Source organism: Phasianus colchicus, chromosome 6 (genome assembly GCF_987193195.1).
Source record: "Phasianus colchicus chromosome 6, bPhaCol1.hap1.1, whole genome shotgun sequence".
Classification (NCBI taxonomy): Eukaryota; Metazoa; Chordata; class Aves; order Galliformes; family Phasianidae; genus Phasianus; species Phasianus colchicus.
The window spans coordinates 23611540-23634483 of NC_143441.1; the positions used below are offsets into that span (position 1 = coordinate 23611540).

The 22944-nt window shown below is 37.6% G+C and overlaps 1 protein-coding gene across 6 annotated transcripts in view; it reads right to left on the reverse strand.

Moving 5' to 3' along the window:
• Positions 1-18820, reverse strand: part of ABCB5 (ATP binding cassette subfamily B member 5) — a 49066-nt gene extending 30246 nt beyond the window's left edge. Inside the window, exons 1-10 of one of the 6 annotated variants that reach the window (XM_090142691.1) lie at positions 18777-18794; positions 16380-16431; positions 15093-15230; positions 7679-7722; positions 3758-3825; positions 2620-2707; positions 2461-2506; positions 1441-1594; positions 989-1055; positions 571-762 (exon numbers count right to left, since the gene is read on the reverse strand). In XM_090142691.1, coding sequence (XP_089998817.1) covers positions 571-762; positions 989-1055; positions 1441-1594; positions 2461-2506; positions 2620-2707; positions 3758-3809 — 599 coding nt within the window. In that variant the 5' untranslated portion in view covers positions 3810-3825; positions 7679-7722; positions 15093-15230; positions 16380-16431; positions 18777-18794. Of the gene's footprint in view, positions 1-570; positions 763-988; positions 1056-1440; positions 1595-2460; positions 2507-2619; positions 2708-3757; positions 3826-4574; positions 4837-4892; positions 4998-7678; positions 7723-15092; positions 15231-16379; positions 16432-18776 lie in introns of those variants that run through there. The other 5 variants (XM_090142690.1, XM_031590080.2, XM_090142692.1 and 2 more) reach the window with 5 other exon arrangements.
• Positions 18821-22944: the final 4124 nt, after the last annotated feature.

A 22944-nucleotide genomic window follows, 5' to 3' on the forward strand; every position in this document is an offset into this window, starting at 1 on the left:
ACCAAAGCTGTCTTAAGACCCAAAAAAGTCTGAACTTGTACATACAGTCCTACTGCATCCTGGATCATAGTCCTAAAATCTAAATCCACTGAGGGATATGGAAAAGTACCAAAGACTAAGAGACTTTGGACTGAGTCCAGCCTGAGGTCCAACATGATTAAAGCATGAGTTCGTTTCCACTCAAAAAAGTGTCAGAGCTTTTCAGTATTTGTAAATAGCTGGAAACAGCAGAGTTGTTTGTTTAGTACTGTCTGCCACATACTTCATAAATGCTACAAAGCCCACATCAGACAATTAGAATACTTCATTTCACATCATAACCCTTTCAAATGCATATATTACAGAAATGAAACAAATGGAGTAGACAAATAATAATGAATTTCTCCCTCAGAAATGTCTTAATTTTATGTGACTGAAAAGACTTCAGTGGTTTTGTTCATTTATTCTTTTAAAATAAAACCTCTGTAGACTACCTTGTAAGCGTTTAAACAAAAACTGCCATTTATCTTCATGCTCAGGAGGTCAAAAGCAAACAAACAAAAACAAACAAAAAAAATATTGAGTCCTCACTCTGTAAGTCTAGTGTTCAGTGTTCCTATCTGGGTACTATCAAACCAAGCCATCTCCTGATGGAGCACTGCAAAAAAGAACTTCCGCCGAATCCTTGATGTTTGCCTTGTAGCAGCGATCAAAAATGTCCATACTTGGACGGTGCTCAGGATCAACACAGCAAAGCCAATTCCCACATAGTAGTACGCAAACCTGTGATAAGGGAACAAAAGACTACATAACCTCACTGCTTCTTGTGGGAGAGGTTACACAAAAAGCAACAATAATTATGTACCCCACCAAAGTAAATACGGAAATCTGCAGGGCGTTACAGTGAAGCCCTTCTGAGCAGGTAAAAATTTGGATTTCACCCAAAGGGATCACACGCACACAAATTCCCCAAATATTCTGTTAATGGAATGACTATGACAACTCTTACTTTGTCATTTCAGCTTCTATATCTACACCTGCAGATGGTTGACAACTGGAATTATTTACTGAAGAACCTGTGGGGAAAAAAGCGCTTATGAATGCATCATACATAGAAGATAAATTATGACAATAAAGGGTTACCACTTTCAAAGCATTTTGTATTTTCCAATTAGGGCAAGACATGTGGCAGACACACATTTATTTTTCTCTGAACTTCTAATAGCAAGTAGCTGACAAATGATGCAAAAGGTTTTTCATTCTCCTCACCATCCCACACGAGATGAAACAGATTCATAAGGCACATGCTTTTTATTTGGTTCAAGCCATGACAATTTAATATGATCAAGTAATTTGCAAAAAGTTGAATTTTGTTCATCATGCACTCATTCTGACATGTACCAGTCTTAGCTCCAGTAGCAAAACATAATGGTAAGTGGGGAAGTCTAATTCTAAATTTACCTTCTGACATACTTGAATTCACACCACTTAGAACAAAGGCATTTGTCATATCTCCAAAGATAATGATCATGAGTGGTAATCCAGTACCATTAGCAGCAGCTGCGATCAAACCAACTACCATCAAAAGTATATCCACCCAATCAGCATAGCGGAACTACATGAACATTAAAGAAAAAGAGTAAAGTTATTCCTGGCAGTTTGCATATTAAATACAGTACAGCAGACATACCGAACACATTTCTACCTATGTATTCTAAAAGGCAGCAAGACTACAACTAAAAGAAAAATCAGAACACAAGAATTTCGTAGTAGGTCTTGCATATATACAGTATATTGAAATTTAAACAAGAGTGAATTATTGATCAGCACCTGGCTTGGATCCACCAGAAGACAAGATCTCTAAATGCAATTGCACCTTAAGGCTTGCTTATCCTTAAATGTTTCCTCACTTCGGAAAAAAAAAAAGAAAAAACCAACAAAATATGAACTTCAATAGCTGTTCCTGGATGTGATTCATCTGAAATGAGAACATTTTATTCTTGACTGTGCTAAACACACTTCTAAAGTGTAAACAGACATGGAATAAACCACAGAACAATAGGAGCTCTCTTATTTTAGAAAAAGCAAGTCTGTGTGTAGAGTTACTTAGGAATAGCTGTTGGGTAGAAAAAACGGGCACAAAAACATAAGCCTGGCCCTCTCAACAGCAAGTCCTTCAGATATCTGGACAAGACAAACCCTTTTTAAACACAACCCAGGCAAGGTTGTGCACAGTACATATAGCCTAGATCAGCCTCAGCATAGGTAAGCCTCATTCTCCAAAACCATTTCCTTGTTAGTGCTCTTAGTGCTACCAATACACTAAGGTGAGGACTTGCTGTAACAGCACCAACGATAATACTTCATAGGTCTCAGGGTTTGGGGCTGTTTTTCTTTTTTCAATTTATGATTCTCAATTAGTAGGCAAACAATCAACAGTGACAATGACAAAAGAAATAAGCCACCAATCCAGGCACTAACCAGTTCAAAGATGCCAACCACCTTTTTCTCTGTCTTATCTTTTTTCCTAGAAGACACAGAATACAATTAACATAAGCTTTTTCTAGCAAAATCATATTAAAAATATAGCCCCACACCCAATATACCCATGGCCAATCTGCTGAATTCAAGAAGTCCTACTTTTTTTTCTTGGCCTTCAACTGGTCACTTTCTTCAAGATTTTCCTCATGTTGGGAAGAAGGGCCATCATATTCTGTGCTTGCAGGTTCTGCAGAATAAAAAGCAGATTTTCTTAACATGACGTTCCACTTTTTTTTCCTCTAGTAGTCCGTTACAGCTTTCCTGATAATTCTTTTGCATTTCAAGCTTAAAGACCAATCTTTTCTTATATTCTTGGACAGACCAGTCTCTTCTTTTTGAAGCTTCCTTTCTCTTCAGTTTACCTACTCTTCTCCTGAAGAAGCTTCCAGCTAGATTTCTGAGATGAAAGCAATTAAAAATATATTTACACAGACAAGCTATCAAAGACCAAATCAACTGAGCAATGATTGAACACTTACAAAACTGGCTGCAAAATGATAAGTCCTAAAGAAATAAGTAGAATTGCTTATAGTGAAAGTTATAATTAGTGTAGGTAACACTGAATACAGGTGAGTTCACTCAGGAATCACGCGTTTGCCTGTAATAATCATCACTACTACTTGCACTGCAGTTGTCAAACGCTCACCTCATTTGTGCTAAGGACTTAAGAATAATCTACACAAAAGGAATCCTACCTCAGAAAGCTTAAAACTCTAAAAGCATAGGATGTGATAAATGGATAAAGAAACGGGTGAGAAAAGGGCTCAGTACACCCACAGTCTCTCATCTAGAGTATCCTTGACTGCCAAGTGAACAGAATTTTCTGTATACTGTTTTTCATATTCTCCCATCAGTCAGTTGAAAAAGACTGACTTAGACAACCATATAAGGACTTCTCCCTTTACAAGCCTGTCTAAATAATGTTTTCCAGCCCACATAAGGACGCACCTAAATAGTTTTACGCAGGTAAACGAATTCTGTTGAAGTCAGTGGAATGACTCATGCATTAATGTCTTCTAGGTGGTGGCTTTAAGTTATTGAATGCGCAACAGAAACCAAGTGGGCTGAAATTACTAAGGAGAAAAAATCAGGTATGTCCAGCAAATTGCCAGCAAGTGTACAGATTCAGATACTGTTCATATGCTGTCTCTATGGCAGTGAGGAAAGATTTATGATGAACTTTCAGATACAGTTATACTCTGTAAATGCACATGCTGTTTTCCTGCCTGCTACTTACCAGTTTCAGAGGTGTCCTTTTCTGTGAAATTTAAACTTTGATTCACTGTCATTCTTTCTTGTATGATTCTGAGATAAAGGTAAAGGTTACATTAAACAAAACATATGCAGAAAAAAGAGAAAAAAATGCAATACCCCCTCCCCCCCCCCAAAAAAAAAGAAAAACAAACAAAAACCCAAACAACTCCCCTACCCCACACCACACAAAGCCAACCACCAAAAGTTCCACATCAAAATGTTTGGAAATCGTGGATATTTAAAGTGTTCACATTATATCTGCATTTCTTCACGTGTCACTTTATCTAAGTAGTACAACTATCTGACTGAAATCTAACGATAAAGAAACACATAATAGCGTGATTAAAGACTGCCTTTGAGGAAATCTTACTAATAGTGCAAATCAGATGAACAGGTTCTATCTCAGCAGCCTGTTTTAATAGTCTCTAGATGATTCAAATTTGGATTAGTGTGGATGATCCATTACAGGATGGAAGGTTTCCATCATTAGCTTGAACTGAGCTTACTGGGCAGATGTAACACAATCATGATTATCATGCTAAGGACCAAAGATGTGCTCATGTATTTTGCCACGCGCCTACTAAGAAAAGTTTAGAGGTAGGAAGCACCTGAGGTGCCAGCTGTGCCCAGGCTTTACTTGATGCAGCTTAACACATACAAGCAGAAACACACATGAATTTGATGCAGGCTAAAAAGATAACAAAAGACATACTCAATCTGACATTAAAAATACATATCTATCTTAAGCATCCTCAATTAAGGCTTCTGGCTGTGCCTTTCCTCGTATTATTTCAGCTTACCTATACACCTCGTGCTGTGCCCTTTCTTTTTGGTGACCACAAGGACCGACCCCATGGAACCCGTACCTGCCGCTGCCCGAACCCCACGCTACCGCGACTGCCGCCCGGCCGTGCCCTGTAGCTGCCTCCCGCACGGCACCGCCCGCACCCCGCCATGGGCGGCACCACCCTTCTGCCCGCCCGTCGCTCGGCTGGCAGGTGGAGGTGGAATTGCAGCGTGGAGGGAGAGTTTGGGCGGGGGTTTGGGCTGGCAGCAGGCACGCACAGCGAGCCGCTTGGCACGGCTGCCTGAACAGTGCTTGCTGACTTGGTTCTCACCGTTAGTAAAGCTGAAAGAATTTTAGTTTGGAAAAGTTATCACAGGGACCACTTCTTCAGGGGAGTTCCCTCATCCCCTGTTTTCACGCACATGGAGGTGATTAGGTATTGCCTCAGTCACTTGCCCAAGGGAAAAAAAAAAGTAAAATTTGGCTTGTGAGAGCACATTAGATTTGAGGAATTGCTTCATTGCATTCAGTGAATTTCAACTAGGAAAAAAGATACTGACCTTTAACTAGACCACTGAAAGCATTTGCACTTCCCACTTCTAAGCAACATCAAGATCAAAGCTAGTTAAATTTGTTGCTGTTCTCAGAGGAACTAATACACAAAAGCATTGTGTTTTGCTCATGTAATTCTCTTCCGAGAATTTGGGTTTCATTCTAGCAAAACTAAAGCTGTTTTTTGCTTTGGGTTAACTCAATGGGCTTCAATTTTTCCCCCCTCTTGGAAGAAAACAGGTGCACAAAACAGATCTTCTGTGCAGCCCTAAAATAGGGGTTCTTTCACTCCCCTCCCCATATATACCAAAGTCTGCATCATTTACTAACAGTAATGACTTTAACGTTTATGAAAAATAAACTCTGCTTGTTTCCCTATCCACTCAAATACCACTGTCCCAAAGCCAAGTCTCAGTTAAGCTAGTCAGTGAGATAACTCAAGTAGTTCTTCAATCATGCTTTCGGGGCTAAACCTGATTTAGCTTCCCTCTTTAGCCTTCCCCATGGGATTCAGGTTACATTTTACATATTGGTTATGGTGCCCTGAAAGAACCACAGAAGCAAAGGCATTTTCAGTCTTCACTGGCTCCCTACCCACTGGGACCCTCTGTATTTGCTTGGATTCCAAATTTCTGTGTGTCAGGCTTGTTACTTTTTAGTACTTTCTTATTTTATCAGCATTAACCAGGGCTTATGTTGCAGACTCAGAGTTAAGCCTGAATAACACACAGCAGCAGCTGCTTACAAGAAGCTTCTGCAGCCATGAAGAACTTGTATTTACAGAATTCAACTGAAGGGAAAGAGTGGTAAACCGAAATGTTATGCTGCCCCAGCCCTAAGGTTCCCAGCTACATGCACTATTTTCTTCAAAGGAAACAGGTTTGTTTCCTTGTTTGCCTGGGAGGGAGCAAGAACAACTTACCTTATCTGGGCTTTTGTTAAAATAGGTGATTAGCTATTAGTTTCAGAAGTGACCTACCACCAAACTTAAAATAACTGACCAGTTTTAGCGACATCCCAGATAGAAAGCAAATGCCTGATGTCGATTTTATGATAGGCATGGGGCTGGCAGAGCACATAGCATAATAAAAGTAGAAGTAGTAAGGATCACCGAGTCCAACACTTGGCTCCACACACGACCACTCAAAATTGAAACAGTATTTCCCAAAGTATTGTCCAAATACTTTTTCATCTGTGGCTTGATGCCATGACCACTGCCCTGGGCAGCCTGTTCCATTCCCACTGCCCTCTGGTGAAGAACCTTTTCTGAACACTCAACCTGCCCCTCCCCTGACACAGCTCCATGCCATTCTCTCTGGTCCTGTTGCTGTCATAGCAGAGCTCAGCACTGCCCTCTGCTCCTGCAGCCACCATGAGGCCTCCCCTCAGCTCCTCTGATTTAGGCTGAACAAACCAAGGCATCTCAGCCACTCATTATACATCTTGCTCTCTAGACCCTTTGCCATTTTCATGGCCCTCCTTTGGACACACTGTCATAGTTTTATGTCCTTCTTATACTGTGGTGCCCCAGACTGCACACAATACTTCAGATGAGATCAGAAGCCTTAACAGTGCAGAGGGTTCACTTTCCAAAATCTCATCAGCAGTCATTAATGCACATAGCAGCACCAAAATGACTGTTGCCATTCACATCCGCTCCTCCTCCGGGCACTGCACACAGGGTAAGAGAAAGCCCAAGACCTGCCCAGCTTAGAAAACTGAGTCCAAAAAAGATGTAATGTGAATTTTCTCCTTAAAGAAGTGGTTGATGCCCCATTCCTGGAGATTTTCCAGGTGAAGCTGGAAAAGGTCCTGGGCAACCTAATCTAGCTGTGGTGTCCCTGTTCAATGCAGGGGAGTTGGCCTTCAGAGATCCCTTCCAACTCTAAGGATTCTATGATTCTAAGTGTAACTACGATTAACTGCTCCATACTTCAGTAAAAAATAAGATAACATAATCTGATGTTTTTGCAGACACAAATTCTGGACTAAAGGATAAGAAGAAGAGACTCCCATCCACAGAGAAAGGAACAAAAGTAACATAAGTAGTGAATAAATTGTAGTTAGAAATAATGCCCTGGTAACATCTTGGGGTCCAGTATAATAAAATATGTTTTAGAAGGGAAATGTTATTTTGTGTTTTAACCAAAATATTTTTTAACTTTAGAAAATACTGCATCTGAAAAGTATACTTATAATCAAAGTGATTCCATGTTTTTTTTTATTTGTCCAGAAGCAGTTAGCAATAGGAAAGAAGAAATTAATACAATCATGTAATATTAATTAACACCACCTATAACTGACTGAACTAGAAGAGATACCTACTCTGAAGGACAGTTATTCATAATACAGCATAATTAAAAACTAACGAACGATCACCAAAATGTCCTTAAAAGCACAAACTACAAATAAGAACTCATTTCTCTAGTAAAGCATAGAATTCAGAGAACATAATGCATGGTACGTTAAATTAGTAGACATCTGACTTTAATGGAATATCTCATCAAAATAGTAATCAAATGCAAAGAGGGAGTTTTATATCATACAAGCTTTGTTGCTACTTACTGATATGCAGAAGAACCAACACTTCTGTTTGTGGTTTATCGATCCTGAAGAAAATACATGGGAGTAAATATTTGTCAATTTAATAGAGAGGTACTAATATTACTGAAGCTGGCTGGCCAGTAGAGTGTTTGTGCTCTTAGTGCCATGTCATATATATAACAACAGGAGACAATAAAGCATTGCGTGCCAAAATGAGCAAGGTCATTCAAATAAACCAAAGATATTTTTTACAGCTTCATAGTAATTTTTCATAAACATGTTTCTTCTGGGTACGTGCAGAAGTTCAGACCGAGGCACTCTGTTTTTGTTCCCAAGTTACACAAGCCCTTTCCCAAGTGCTAGATAAAGCCATGATCTGTATTTTTCCACACAATCCACCCCTTTACGGATTGAAATGAAACATAACTTTTTTTAAAAGATAGCTGATGTGCATCACATCCAAATCCCACATAAACAATAGACTGTGCAGCAACTAATAAGGCAAATAAGACAAAATCCAATAATACAGTACAACCATTCCTCCGCCATGAATGAAAGGAGGCTCACCGGTAGAGATAAGATCATTTCTTAGTTGTTCTATTTATTTGGATCTTCTTCTGTGGCATTACATGAGTTACATTTTTGGAAACATCAGGAATATGTACACTACAGTGTTAATAATTGTACAGGTACCCCTTTGAACAGCAGTCAATATGTCTAATGTAATTCCCTAGTACAGTTTTTCATACTCTAATTCTTGGTTGTTGATCAGTCCAATAGCTTGTTGGGTTACATTTAGTGCTGCTGCAGTATGATTAGCTAGCTAATGCAGGTACTTGCCATTCAGTAGAGATAACTTCAGCTTGTGGCGAGAAGATGGCCATAGCATAAAACACCAAGCAGTCCATTTATATAGATGTCTGGTGAGATAGGTTGGGTAATTAGTTTGTGTTTGTGGTTACTTGGAATGTATTGCACTGGGTACATGAAGCCAACCCAAGTACATCATCCAGTCTAGTTAGATGATAGGTGGCCAGCCATATTGACCACAAACCCACAAAGAACCTCATAGTATCACATGCTTAAAAGACTTAGAGTACTCTTATTCAATAGTTTACGTAAGGTAATATTCTTACATCAGCATTGGGTAAAGTCCCCAGCCACACATCAGTTCAATTAGAAAAGTTTCATTCAACACAACATAGCGTCTAGAGTCATACCCTCAGCATTAAAGATGAGAGCCAGCCTACATCGTCCTGTATACTGTGATGATCCATAGGGCAATGAGGTTGCGCGTGATTCTGCATTCAGACTTCATCCATTACTTTGCAAACTGTTTCACTGAAGGTCACCCACCCATTTCTGCTTACAGTTCTATTCCACTGAGGAACTTGGTTCCACCGCATCTCATTCAGGCTAATGTACTAAGATAACCCTTAGCTCACATCTGTGGGTAAAATGATATAGACCCAACAATCAGTCTGGTGAACAACATGGATTATATGACTTGCCTAGTCAGTAAGAACTTTAGCCATGGACCTTAAATGGAATAAGATGAAAGTCAGCACTAGTAGCGGAAAATCCACCTTCACAGTCAACACTGCAATCTCGTGTCAATACTTCTGCTTGACTAGGGTTATGACCAGATTGGTTTTACCAGAGTCTTTGTCCTGATACTGGAGGCTGTACAGATGTAACTGGTGACATAGGAGGCACCTGAATCTATCATAATGATATAATCAATATTCCTTGTACAATAAAAATTGGTATGTTGACAAGCATTTTGGTGTGTCAGGTACAGAGCACCTGAGGGGTTACATAACTTCCCTTTTCCAATAATGTAGGAGCAAGGAGACTGCATGATTTTGGCTTTCCTTGAACCTTCCATGGCCATTCTACCACGTGGTTAACAAGGCCAAGGTCAACAGGGGCAGGGAACAGTAGGTTGTTCATGATGCCAATTTATGGCTTTATATGTTTTTCAATTCCTATTATCTGTATCCTAAGTGGAGAAGCTCAAGTAGTTTGTGGCATGTGTAAAGCCCTGGGTCAACCATTTTGAGGTCTTTCATTTAAGTCTCTTAATACCTCATGCAGCCCCTTCAAAGATTGAATGTCAGCCCAAATGGCTGCTTCCAAAACGCCATTATAATTTTCTATAAAATCTGCTCCGGTAGGATTGTATGATAAGTGGAAATGCTATTAAATATTTTTATCTTAAAAATTTGTGTACATGGGCTATTATCATTCACATACTGAGTTTTTTTCTCAGTTAGGCAGGTCCAGTGCCTTCTGGGCACCACACTTTGTTCTCCAGGCCTTGCAGCTTCTCCCTGGGGGGCAGGAATAGAGGAGGGTGGGAGGGGTTTCCTTTCCTTGTTGGATCTGACAGTGAAGGAGTAGATATACTCCCTTTTCCTTCACTGTTATTTTCATTTTTGGCCTGACACCCTACAAACAATAGCCTTGCCTTTATCAGATCAAAATCTGTGTTCTTTTGCCAAGCCCTTTATCCAAGTTGCAATAACTGTGGGAGATTGCCAGTTATCCTCAGCATGAATCTGCCCTTTCTGAGTCAGGAATACTATACAGATCTTAACAACTCTGACAAGGGGAGCAGTCTAGGTCATGCTGAACTCAGGTAACCGTGATCACCTACCAGTGAATTTGAATGTGGTCCTATTCAATGTCCTTCTTCCTCAATTCAGTTTATATTCTGTCTGTTTCTAAAATTGCAGCAATTTGGCAATTTCAGGGCATTCTTGTACTCTCACAGCAGTCCTCATTTCTCTATTCCTTGGGCAACCACATACCATAAGATGATCTATTTCCACCCTAGGATTTTCCCCAGCAAATCCAATCCCTCCCTCTTGCAAACTGTACTTTCTTTAGCTGGGATGCTACTAACTACATCAGTTGTTATGTAGAAGTGCCAGCACTTCTATGTAGGATTTAACAATCCTGAAGAAAATACATGGAGGCAAGATAATATTCATCAGTGTAATGGAGGGGTACTCATGTTACCAAAGGTGGACAGCTAGTAGAGTGCCTGCACTACCCTGTTAGTGCCATATACGTGATAGTAAGAGACAATAAAACGTTGCATGCCCATATGAGCAAGGTCATTCAGATAAGTATACTCGATTACAGCTGCGGAACAGCTTTTCATAAACAAGTTTCATCTGGGTACATGCAGAAGTGCAGACTGAACTACATAAGCCTTTTCCCCCAAGAGCTACTCACCTGTTCAGATCCTGATTTGTATTGTAGCACACACTTGAATGTCAGCTCTGCAGCAGCCCAGACACCAGCGTGATAACCAGCCAGCACCCATGGGCTGCACATGTGTAGTCATCGGTGGTAATTGACTGTTACCTAAACTGTAGGTGATCTCTTACTTTTCCTCTGTGGCTGGGATATATTTAAAAGACATTATTTTTTCCCCATTATGCTTTGATAATAGCTGTTTTGTGAGACTTTCACATCTTTGTCATAAATATAATTCACAAAAACACACAAAAAATGTTTGTGTTCATTTTTCAGAAATCTGACCAAAATGGAACTTTAGTACTGCAGGTATCACATTAGTCACATTCAACTCCCACATCTCCACAGCAGTACAAGGGCACATTAACTGTACTCAAGCTCAATGATAATAATACTAATGACCAGGGGAAGTAGCTGTAGTCATGTCACTTTACTTGCAGCCTCACTCTGAAATAGGGTAGTATTTTGGTATGCATCTAAGAAACGGCTCATCATCCTAAGCTCTTCATTGAATTCATTGGGTAATAGGTTGGCTGTTTGATCATAAATATGGAACTTATTAGTATATTCTTCATGGTTAACTTCTGTCAATGTGTATGTGAAAATGAATATAAAGATTCTGCCTAATCTTAATGTCTGCAGGGAGAAGGTAAATTTTTTCCTGTCACTCTCTGATTGATCCAGACTGTGCTCCCTGCAAGTACCCATGAGAATGAAGAGTACCCTGTCCTGGAGCAGCAATGGGCTTCTGTGTCTTTTAGAGGACACACTTTTTTCCTCCCTTCTTTGTCACAGAGCAGAAACATCACAGTTTAAGATTATCAGTTTCGGCAATGAAGAGTGGGGTAAGCTTTGTTGACTAAGTTAAGATTAGTCATACACTGGTTAAGCTACTTAACTCTGGTTAACTGGAGGATAGAGTGCCTGACAACAAGTAAGGCTGTTCTAATTAATTCAGTCTCTCTCTATTGCCATGAAAAGTTCTGTAATGCCTAGATGTATGAGGTAGTACTGCAACTACATTGCTCTGAATCTGCTCCTAAGTATTAAGCCAAAAAGTCTGGGGATATTCATCGTATTTGAAAACTGTAAGTTAAGAGGTTTTTTAGTTTCTTTATAGAGAACAGCTTATTAAAATGCTGCAATTCTACAACCCAAACCAATATATGAAACCACAAACCACATATGAATACTATCACAGCATTTGAATCTGCAAAACTATCAAGAATTTGATGCAGTGGATGGAAGAGCACAAAGTCTGAATAGAGGTGAGTGCTGAAGAAAGAAAAAACAATGTAGAATAAAGGTAAGAAATAGAACACTTGAACTTTCAGAGAAAGACTGAGCTTTTGTCCAGAAAGTCATAACTCTGTGACAAAAGCAGATTACTTGTGTTATTTCTGAAAATAGAAAGTGGAAACCTACCTGATTCTTTTAGCTAAATAGAATTATATCAAAAGATATCTATTTCACCTCAATTTCTTTTAACCAGACCATCTTGCAAGTATTTAATGATGCAAAAACATAATCCTTTATTATTAAGTTTTTACACCTGTTTTAGATGTAACTGATAAGTATGTCAGGTCAATGTGATTTTTTTTTTTAAGAGAAATTTTTTTTGTTTTAAACAGTTGACTAATATGTGTCAAGATCATAGGAAGCACAGAAGGTAGCAATTCTGCACTCTCCCAAGCTCTTTATATATTTTGATCAGGAAAACTTCATACTTTATAGAAAATTGTGACTTAACTGGATAAAGACGTATAGCGATAGTTCACAGAACTGAATGTTAAGATCTACATCTTCTTTTCAGAAAAATGGAGCAAAGAAAGGGAATATATATTCCAAGTCATTCCCTGAAACAGCAGAAAGACAAAATTGTGATTTTGGTCCATCATACCATGAGAATTAGGAGGATGATGTCTAACTAAATGAAAAGATTCAGAGATCACTAAATGCCTAATTATCTGTTGGGCAGCATGTACAAAAGGAAAAAAATAAAACGCTTCTTAAATTCTTGGGATATGTGGGGAAAAAGAATTTTCAAAAGGTCAGAAAATTAGCAGAAGCTTGTTTGTCTACATTTCACCCTTAGAAGCAGAATGTGATAAAGGAAGAAAATTTAAATGAAAGGGATGGTGAAATTAAGTTGGCAGTTAATGCAAAACTGTTATGGGCTTGAAATACAAATAAGAGGCCATTCTTTTGTGTGGAAGCAAAGAATGCTATATTTGCTTAAGAATAACCTATCAAAAAGTAAAGATTAGGATTATAGGTCAGTAAGCATAGATTAAGACTGTGGGCAGTCTTTCCACAGAATAGCATTTAAAAGATATAGTGATGGAAAGCAAAAAACACCAAAAGCCAACAATATCAAACTGCTGTGGAAAAAAAAAAGGAGAAAAAACACACAGAAGAGTCATCTGTGAAACTCATGGAGTGTTATTTGCTATAGTTAGCACTGTTAAATCTTCAGATGGAGTGCTGTTTAATTTTGATTGTTTCAAGAAAATGTGGGTTAAAGGAGTTACGGAAGAAAGCAAAATTAAAGGGCTGTAGAAATTATGAACTGTGAGAAAAGACAAATGGGATTGGATTTGATGTAGTGGAAAGCATGCAATTACTAAAAAAAAAAGTATGAGAGTCTTACAAAAAGAAAAACATGGTATCTTCCATATCTACCATGGTACTGAATTAGAATAAGGAAGGCAAAAGTTAGATAGTATGAAAATGTCATTAACTCTCTGGATACTTAAGTACTGAGGGAGCTGGTAGAATCTAGAATTTTTTTTTCCTATTAAGTCAAGAAATTATCTACAAGGAAATACCTGGTATAAAAGATTTGCCTTAAGGCTGGGGAAAAGATTAGATTAACTTCTGAGATCTCTATCACCTCTATTTTCTCTGATGTGCTGATAAGCATAATGAAGGCCAAAATAGAACAAAGCTGGTTCATCTTGTATTTTTGTGAAGGACATGAAGTCAAGCATAAACCAAGCCTGTGGAACAACTGACAACAATCTTGGTAAAGGTTTTTTCTGGTGAGAGATAGAGAATTGGACAACTGGACAAATGTTAGAGCACTTAAAAGTGATGAAGAAATGAACTACTAGCCTCAGAAGACGTTCCACTGGTGCCATTCAAGAACAAATTCATAACATTTTTCTTCTGAAGTTTCTTCTAGGCTGCATACCGCATCTCAACCACTGTTGTGCACTTCCTAGTCTATGACCTGTGGTAGATCATTGACATGACATACTGATTTACTGCCAGGCTTCTTTTTGGTGTGATTAAATTAGTTTTCAGATTAAGTTTAGTTTTGAGCACAGTTTCCTGAGCCTACTCCCAAAGACTAATATAAATAAGACCTATATAAATAGGACAATTTTGGTTTGTTCCATCTTCTGCAGTCCTCAGACATGGTCTTTCTGCCCTTATTTCTGCAGGCTGTCATGCTGTATTGCAGAGCATGTAACACACATCCTTCATCTTACACTCTAAAAATAACATTCTGTGAATTTACTTTGTGTAATATCACAGCCCAGCAAAACACAAAAAGTAATTAATATGTCTTAGTTGCAACACATAAGGCACAAAATAAAATCAGATTAAGTGGTAGGCCAGTCCATTCTAGAGTGATTTCTGAACAAAGTGGATAAAAACTAGTATAATGTGAGACTTGACAGCCATGGACCTCTCCAAGAGCTGGATACTTTTATCAGTGTATGGCTTCAAATGACTTGTTTGCTGGCAAGATTTCATGGTGTTTTCTAAACACAAACCCAAGTAAATGAAGCCCTGTTGGTGGAAACTACTGTGGTGCTCAAAGTACTATAGGTGAACAGAAGTAATGACCCTAATTGTAAACCTGGTTTAAATCACCTGGGTTAGAGGAGTTGTTGCTTCTGCTAAGAAAATTGCATTATGTGATCACAATATTGTTTTCCCCTGAGGTAGCTGGATTTTTCCATGGCAGCCCATTTACATGTACTTGGCCTTTTTCTCTCGTAAGGAAAAATATTTTGGCAGATCAGACCACAGCAGTAGGATTTCTGCCAATCTGTTGTTTATGCATTTCAGGTTTCTGTGTTTGTGATGATTAAAGCTGGATTCCAAGGAACAAAACTGATTGGCAGGGCTGAGAGGTAGTTGAAAGCATTATATTTACCTGACATACATAGAGCTTGTGGTGAAAGGAAGATCCAAGAAAGTCACACCCTAAAGTAGATCCATCCAAGCCCCAGTGCTCTAAAGGACAATACAGGCATCTATGAAGTAGCCACTCCTTTTGAATACCATCCTTTTCCTGTAAATTAATAATCCAGACCTTTAGCTGAGAGGTGGGCAGAGTTCAGGAAGGAGTTTTTTTTCCAGTGTAGTCTTACATGGATCAGTAATAATTTACAATCACAAGAGGAAAAGAAACCCTTTGCATAGACTGGGGATTGCTCAGGTGAGTCAGGAGGCTAGTGAGATAGCAATCCTGTTTTTGTCCTGTTGATGTAAGCTCTAGATCAGGAATGTCCATAGAGTTTTCATGCAGTGTTGAACTTTTAGCTCTGTGTTGGCAATATTAAGCAAGTTATGTAACTTTGCATTTTTGTATGCATCACTGCACAGTCATGCTTAGCCTTTCGCAAAAGTTCCCTTCTGTTGTATTATTTCCAAAACAGATAACAAGAACTCTAATGAACTTCTGGTTGGACCAAATTAACATGGGCATCAAGAAGGTGAAATGGACATTTCATTTTAAAGAGGACTTAGTATTTTCAAGGTATGCATGAGAATATACCCGAATAACAGTTAAGGATTTGGGGAAAAACTAGATTTTTATACTGAGCAGCAGTCTACTAAAAAAAGTAGACTAAAGAGTACCAGCCTTCAAAATACATTGATATTCCCTTACATACCTGTGATTATGAGAGAAAGGGTGGGAACACTGAAAGATAGGTATAATTGGTGACATGTATTTTTTAATTCTTCTTTTATCATTACGAAAGGCTATATTATCTAGACTACATGACAAAAGTCTATTTGAAGATCCTGAATGATCTCCTAATTGTTTTCATGGATCTTTAGCTGCATTACATAATGCTGGTAAAATAGACCTTCTAAAAATAACTTTGGCATCAGTTGCATCAAAAATGAGTTCAAAGAAAAGTAATTCAATTTTAATAGTATTTTTACTCGAATTTTATTTTGATTTATTATACAAATTTATTTAGGTCAACTTAAGAAAGGAAAATATATTTTTCTTCCTTATTGTTCTTGTAACAGTTTATGTTATTCACTAGGACCTAGTTGTATTCTTCTGATGAACTGATACTTATGGAAATTATTAGAAGATCCCAGCTGCACTACTCATTACTAGATATCCTTGGAGTCTATGTACACTGTGTTTCCCTTTTTGATTTCATTCAAAAAAGCTTCTAATGAATTAGAAGTAAATTCTTACCATATGCACCCAAAAACAGTCAGAAGGGGAACTTCCAGACAGTGCCAATGTACTGGGATTTAAAAAAAAAACAACTGTTGGATGTTACACTATATTCAATAGAAAGACACAATCTGAACATTTATCATTCACTTTACTTCTCAAACCCCTTCATGTTGTAATACTGTAGAACAGCCACATTCTGCAATGTTTCCCTATCTATCGGTATTGGTAAAAATGAATCTGAACTCAGAATCCAGTTATTTCCCTTGAGAGCTGAGAGGTTTGTTTACTTTTTAATCAAGAAAGATATTAATGTCTCTCTTCCAGACCCAGACACCAGTGTGAGCTAATGACAGCTTTCACCAGAATCCAAGAGGGAAAAATTCTTCCCTCCCCAAAAGTATGAGTCCTGCCATGGAGTATGACAAAGCCAAGATTCACTCAAGTGCTATAAAAGAGAAAGAGCCCTTCTCTGCTGTTAATTCTGAAGTCTAAGCACTATGGAATACACAGCATTTAAATTCATACTCTGCTGGATGTAGGTCTGGATCTGAGGTCCCCTGCAGCAGGAGAGAGGAGATTAAGCCTTGCTGGTGGGATGCCCATTAGTTGGCGGGTCCTTTGAGTCCTGCTTTTGGTTCAATCAATACTGAGTTCTGTACACAGCATGAAGTGGTTTTACAGGATTGATTAGACAACTTGAGGTTTTTAAATTCTCCTTGTTTGTGTGGGAAAATTAAAATTCTCTTTGGAAAATTATTGGACTTAATGTAGCTCTTTTACAGTCTCCACTGGAAATGAGAGACAGCTGACAGACTAAGTACCAACTTACACGTGACAATGTCAATACTTGCGGAGCAACTATGCGTCTGTAAAGGAAATTCTGACAACAGAAATCCAGCCAATATTTTAGATATCTGCTTTCTGATACCTGGGTGATCTGACTAGATTTCTGCAATCTGAATGTCTCACATACCATGTGTCAGTGCTCACTGCCAGCAGTATGAGCTAGACATCTTTATTTGCAGATATCTAAAATGCAGTAGAAAGTCAGGGAGAGACATCTGCTTTCTTTTGCTTTATTTCTTGTATTTCTTATTGCAGTTGTAGTGGAAAGGATATGTTGTACATTTAGAATTCCATGTAAATGGATTACAGGAGGGAGATACCATGAAGGATTTCTACAGTACTGGCTTTAGCATCAACATTTCTGTTGTGCTGAATAAAGCTGAAGTTATTTACTGGTGGTTGTTACTTCTGTGAAGAAGAAGTCTCTCCCCACGGATTTCAGCAGGAAGAGAATCTAACATTGAGCATTGCAGTCAGAGGAGTTTTCAAAACATATCTAAAATTGTTTTGTGATCAGTTTAATTTTTAAATAGCTACAAAATGAAAATTAGTATTATATATGGTTTTATAAAGTAATACTCTCAAAAGATGTAGATTGTTTTTATACTCTTCAAACTATTATACTCCAAGAGTTTTCCATAAATTAGTTATTACAAAATGAAGGCTCAAAGCACCTTCCTTAGCATAATTTTTGAAGTTTTAAATACAAAGACGACATAACATGAATATACATGTTATACTTGAAACTATCCTATAAAAACCACACTGAAGTTCTTTCACCAGAAGTCTCAGATCTTATAAGAAACAAATAAGTCACTAAAGTGGCTGGCTGTTTCAAACTTCATTCAGAGAAATGAATGTGTGGAATTAAACTGATATTTTAACACAAAACCTTCCTTACATTATTTTTATGTCACTATAGTTATGCCACTCCCATAGACTTATACCAGTAAAAGCTTTTGTAAGAAACTTTAGATTTCTATTCCATTTCTCAGAAAACAAATGTTAAAGATGAGATCTACAAAGTTAGAGTTTATTTGCTTTTCCAACTCTCACCACCAATATGATGGATCATTTTTCCCAGATTTATTTAAGGAAAAAAAGAGTATTTTTTAATTTGAATAATTAAGTAGTTAGTTATTTCTGCAAGAATAATTATGAAATACACTTTTTCTGATATATAGAAATGCTGCAAGAATAGAAAGAAACTGAAATGCTCATGTTCCTTATAGAGGAAAGTTGGATACGCAATACTGAAGAAATCATAAGGATTTTAAGTACAATAGCTTTAGAGTCCTTCCTATTCAAGGAAGAAAAACAAATGAACAAAGATAAACTAGTAAAAAAAACCCAATAAATTTCAAGGTGCAAACGTGAGGGTTAAAGGCTTGAAAGAATTTTTTTCTTTAATGGGGAATAGCAACTGACCACAAGAGATAACCCAGCATTTCTGCAACATTACATGTTTGTATAATCAATGAATTTACAGATGTTATAATCATGAAATATACCAGAGAATTTGGCTACACAGTTATTATACCAAAAGAGAACAAATAGAACACTTACCTGTGTCCAGGACCCACCATAAAGCTCCAAAGGACAGATTTCCAAAAGAGACCCTTTCCCAACTCTTTAATAGGTCTAGGAGAGGTGGAGCCAGGCTCCACCCCTTCCGGCAGCACAGGTGAATTGCTTTCACCTGTGCTCCCAGGGCTGACTCATTGCTCGCCTCAGGTGACTAATCAGAGGTTCAGGCCATGACTCAGCAGTTCCCATACAATGTTAAAGCCAAAGACCTTTCCCAGTAAGCAGAAGAACTTATTAACATGAGTTGCATTTGTTCAGATCTTGTTGATGTTACAGTGTATTAAATAAGCTGCTGATCTCTCTCAAGACAGAATGAAACCGTAAAAGAGTAGGCCAGGAAAACCCTGCAACAGGACATACTTTCAGTCAGTCTCAGGCATTTTGTAACTCTTTTTGTATATTGCAAACTGTGGAAGAGTATTGCATTTTTTTGAAAAGCTACTTTCCATCTTTCCTATGCTCTCTTGTATGTTGAATTATTTATTTTAAAGAAAGTGTCTGAAACCAAATGCATTTCTACCTTAGTTGTAACAATGCCACAATGGTGAATCAGTAAGGATGCACCCATGAAAACGCTATCAGAAAAAAATAAGTGAGTTGGTGAATTATCAGTATGCAAGGGTATGCAAGGACACACACAAATTAGAGCTCACTCATCCTGACTCTGTAGCAGCCAGAGTTTGCAGCCTGGGCTGTAGCTGAAACATGATACCAATGTCAAAGGTAATCTAATTAAAAAAAAAAAAAAACACACAAACTTGAAGCAGTGTTTCAAGGTCTTTCCTATTTACTGTAAAAGTCCTGCCTGTCTGTTGGGCGTTAACATAGCAATAAACAACACTATTGAAAGGCACCGGGGCAAGCAGGAGACCTTGTAGTTCTAATTCCTGGGGTTTTCCATCCTTCTCAGCCTCAGGTAACTCCAGATATAAAACCGGGCATGAAAATCTGGAAAGTTACGGTAAAACTGTCATTCAAGATAGACAAAATTTTGAGATGTTGTGCTCACCACAAGGCTTTTGAAGCTCATGGGCTAGTGTGGGAAATGCAGGTGGGACACATTTGGGGAGCTGTTTGACCAAGGTTCTATCTGAACTTTGCTACTAAATCATGTATATACTACATGTATATTCAATGTGTTAGATGTGTTATAAAAATCAGATTATTTAAATTACTTAAAACTTCTGATAACAAAATGCTAGCAAATAGACTGAAAGTTTATACACCACCTGACAGGCAGCTGGATAGAACCAATAAAAAGAGGTTCCAACAAGGCACAGTTCCCATCCCTTATTATCACTTAGAATTCACAACTGTGGCACAAGATGTATAGTACTTTACACCTACATTCAGCCCTTTTTATTATCTCTCTTGTAGGCTGGTTTTGTACACAAAGAGCAGGAACTTACCATGTGTCAGAGAGAATAGTTTAAGTTGGGTTTCTTAAATGTCTTATCCGTTCTAAAACTCCCTTGTAAAATGCACTGTCTCTGCTTATCAGAGGGTGGTTTTTGTTTAATATTTTCAAGAGATAAAAAGTTTGTGAACCAGGAACTTGCCCCTGATACTCATATGAGGTGACAGAAACAAGGAGTGGAGGAATTAAATTCAGCTTATTTTCCTTATCGAAAAGATACCTTTTGCCATGGATGTTGTATCACAATGAACAGTCTTAACAAGCGATTGTAATGAGTAAGACTCTTCCCTTTTACACGTTAGCTCTTTAATCTAAACAGATGTAACTGCATAGAAGCTAGGCAAGCTTCTGTGCAGAAGGTGAAAGAGTCATTTTCTCCTTATCAAAATTACACTACTTTCAGGGAGGTCCTACATAACATTAGTAAGTTGCTGTACATTTCATCACATAAAGTTTTTTTCCATAGAATATGAATCATTTTCAGCCTCAGTGATAGTGTGTGAGTGTTTCTAGGGTAGAAATGTAATGAAAATTATACTCTCTGGTTAATTGGCCTGTCACAAGTGTTAGTTCTGTCAGATAATTTAATATCTTTAAGATTATAGATTATTATTTCCTTCTTCATTAACAAATCTTCTATATATTCTATATATTCTATATATTCCTATAATACAGTGTTTTCTATAATTCCCTCCAGCACCTGCGAAACCATGGCCGAGAAAGCTGGAATTGCTCCATATTAGTCTAGAAGATTTCCACGGAATCGTGCTTTCCACTCCTTAGAAATGTATCAGTTCCCACTTTTTCTTCTGACCTATCTTCACTGAAGCAGATTCCTGCCAATTTTGACATCTGCTTTAAACACTTGAATCATTTTTCTTATCAGTGTGGCATTTCTGTTGGAGTTTTCCAAAAGACATTAACATTCCTTAGTCAGATTATCCCAGTAGCTGATGTCCTTGTAATTCTCAGAGTTTGCGTTGGCAGGTTCTTACCTGTACAACAGTGACGTTGACCTTACTGTCAAACAACTCTAAAATGACACGGTTGATAGACACAGAGTTTCTGAAATGCGTGCTGCTTCTTGAAAAATCAGATATCAAAAGAGGTATGCTTATTATTTTCAGCTCATAAAACACAATGATTTCTTTCTGAAGTTCATACGTTTTCTTGATTGGACTGCTGATTTCTAATGTGAAGATGTGTTTGCTCCAGATTATCTATCATTTGTTACTGCTTTAGCTAAGGAACTATGTGGAGAAATACAAGTCAAACCTAAGCAGGTACAGATTTGCACAAATATTGTGAAGCAATAACTGGGAAAGCAGTGGGGAACAATATAAGGTTTTCTTATAAAGAGAACATTGCTGGAGGTAGACTTGATGTGTAAATGAAACAGAATGGTCAACCTTTTTAAATATGGATGTCCAAACTTCTGGCTTGCCTGAGCTGCAAAGTGAAGAGGAATTATCTTGGGCTGCATATAAAATACGTAATATAATGAATATATGTAAGTAATAAACCTTTTTTTTGTTTATTTATAAATTTATTAAAACAGAAGAAGTGTGCCACAAAAACTTAAAACTAATGTGTTGGACACACACATTTCAAAATAAGCTGGAAACTTGGGTATTTGACATTGAGTAGAAAAAGGCTGTATGCCCTTTTCTCTCCCCACACATGTAGTTTGCCTATTTTTTGTCCATTATACTCATATGCCATTATGTTAACAACTGGTACTAGTATATTCGTGATTTTCAGTGTATCAACCAAAAATAATAAAATGTTCATTTACCCTTGGGAAAACGATGCAGAACTTTTCATAGAAAGCATTAAAACACGCTTTGCTTCATTTACCATGTGAAGTTCCTGTCTCGTGGAACATTTATTTCTTAGTGTTTCATGCACTACCTAGCAGGTTAGTCACATGAGACCTCACTAGCACTAGAAAAATCATAGACCTTTTTGACTTTGTATTTATTATATTTTTAATATAGAAAAAAAGATTATAACCATAGAAAACTGTGTAAGTCACATGAAGGCGAGTTGGTCAGTTTAGAAAACTTGCAAACACACTGCACACTTTCAGGAAACTAATAAAAAGCATATATAATTTCAGGAAGAAAAAATAAAGTCAAAACTAATGGTCCAGAAATACTGAAGCAGATAGCTCCTTTCCTCAAAGTTAACTATTCACTGCCATTCACTGAAATGCTCATTCTCTTTCTGAAACACTTTTCAAATGTCAGATAGTGGAACTCACTAACATAAAAAATGTATTTGGGTTTGCCCCAAACTCAGCATTCAGTTCTTTTGGAGGTTTGCTCAAACTGACTCTCTTAGCAAAGTTTATTTTTATTTGCTTATCTCAGAACTGAAGGATGCAGAAGAACTGTAAGTAGAAAAACCAAAATGCTGTTTAAAATAATAATAATAATAATAAAAAAAAGTTATGCTCATAGTATTTCACAACCAAGGAGTGCAGTTAAATCTTTTAGAGAAGATTGCTTTGGAAAAGTATGGTCCCCATTTGTAACCTGAAGATAAACAGTCAGAAGTTCTTTCCAACTTGCACCACAGTTCATAATACAATTTCACAGCTACATTATTTAGGAAGGATTTTTCTTTATCCTGACAACAACTGTAGAGGAACAGAACAAAAATGTAGAACATTCTCAAAACAAACATATAAATAAACAAACTCAAAAAGGGTCTTCTCCTTATTTAAAT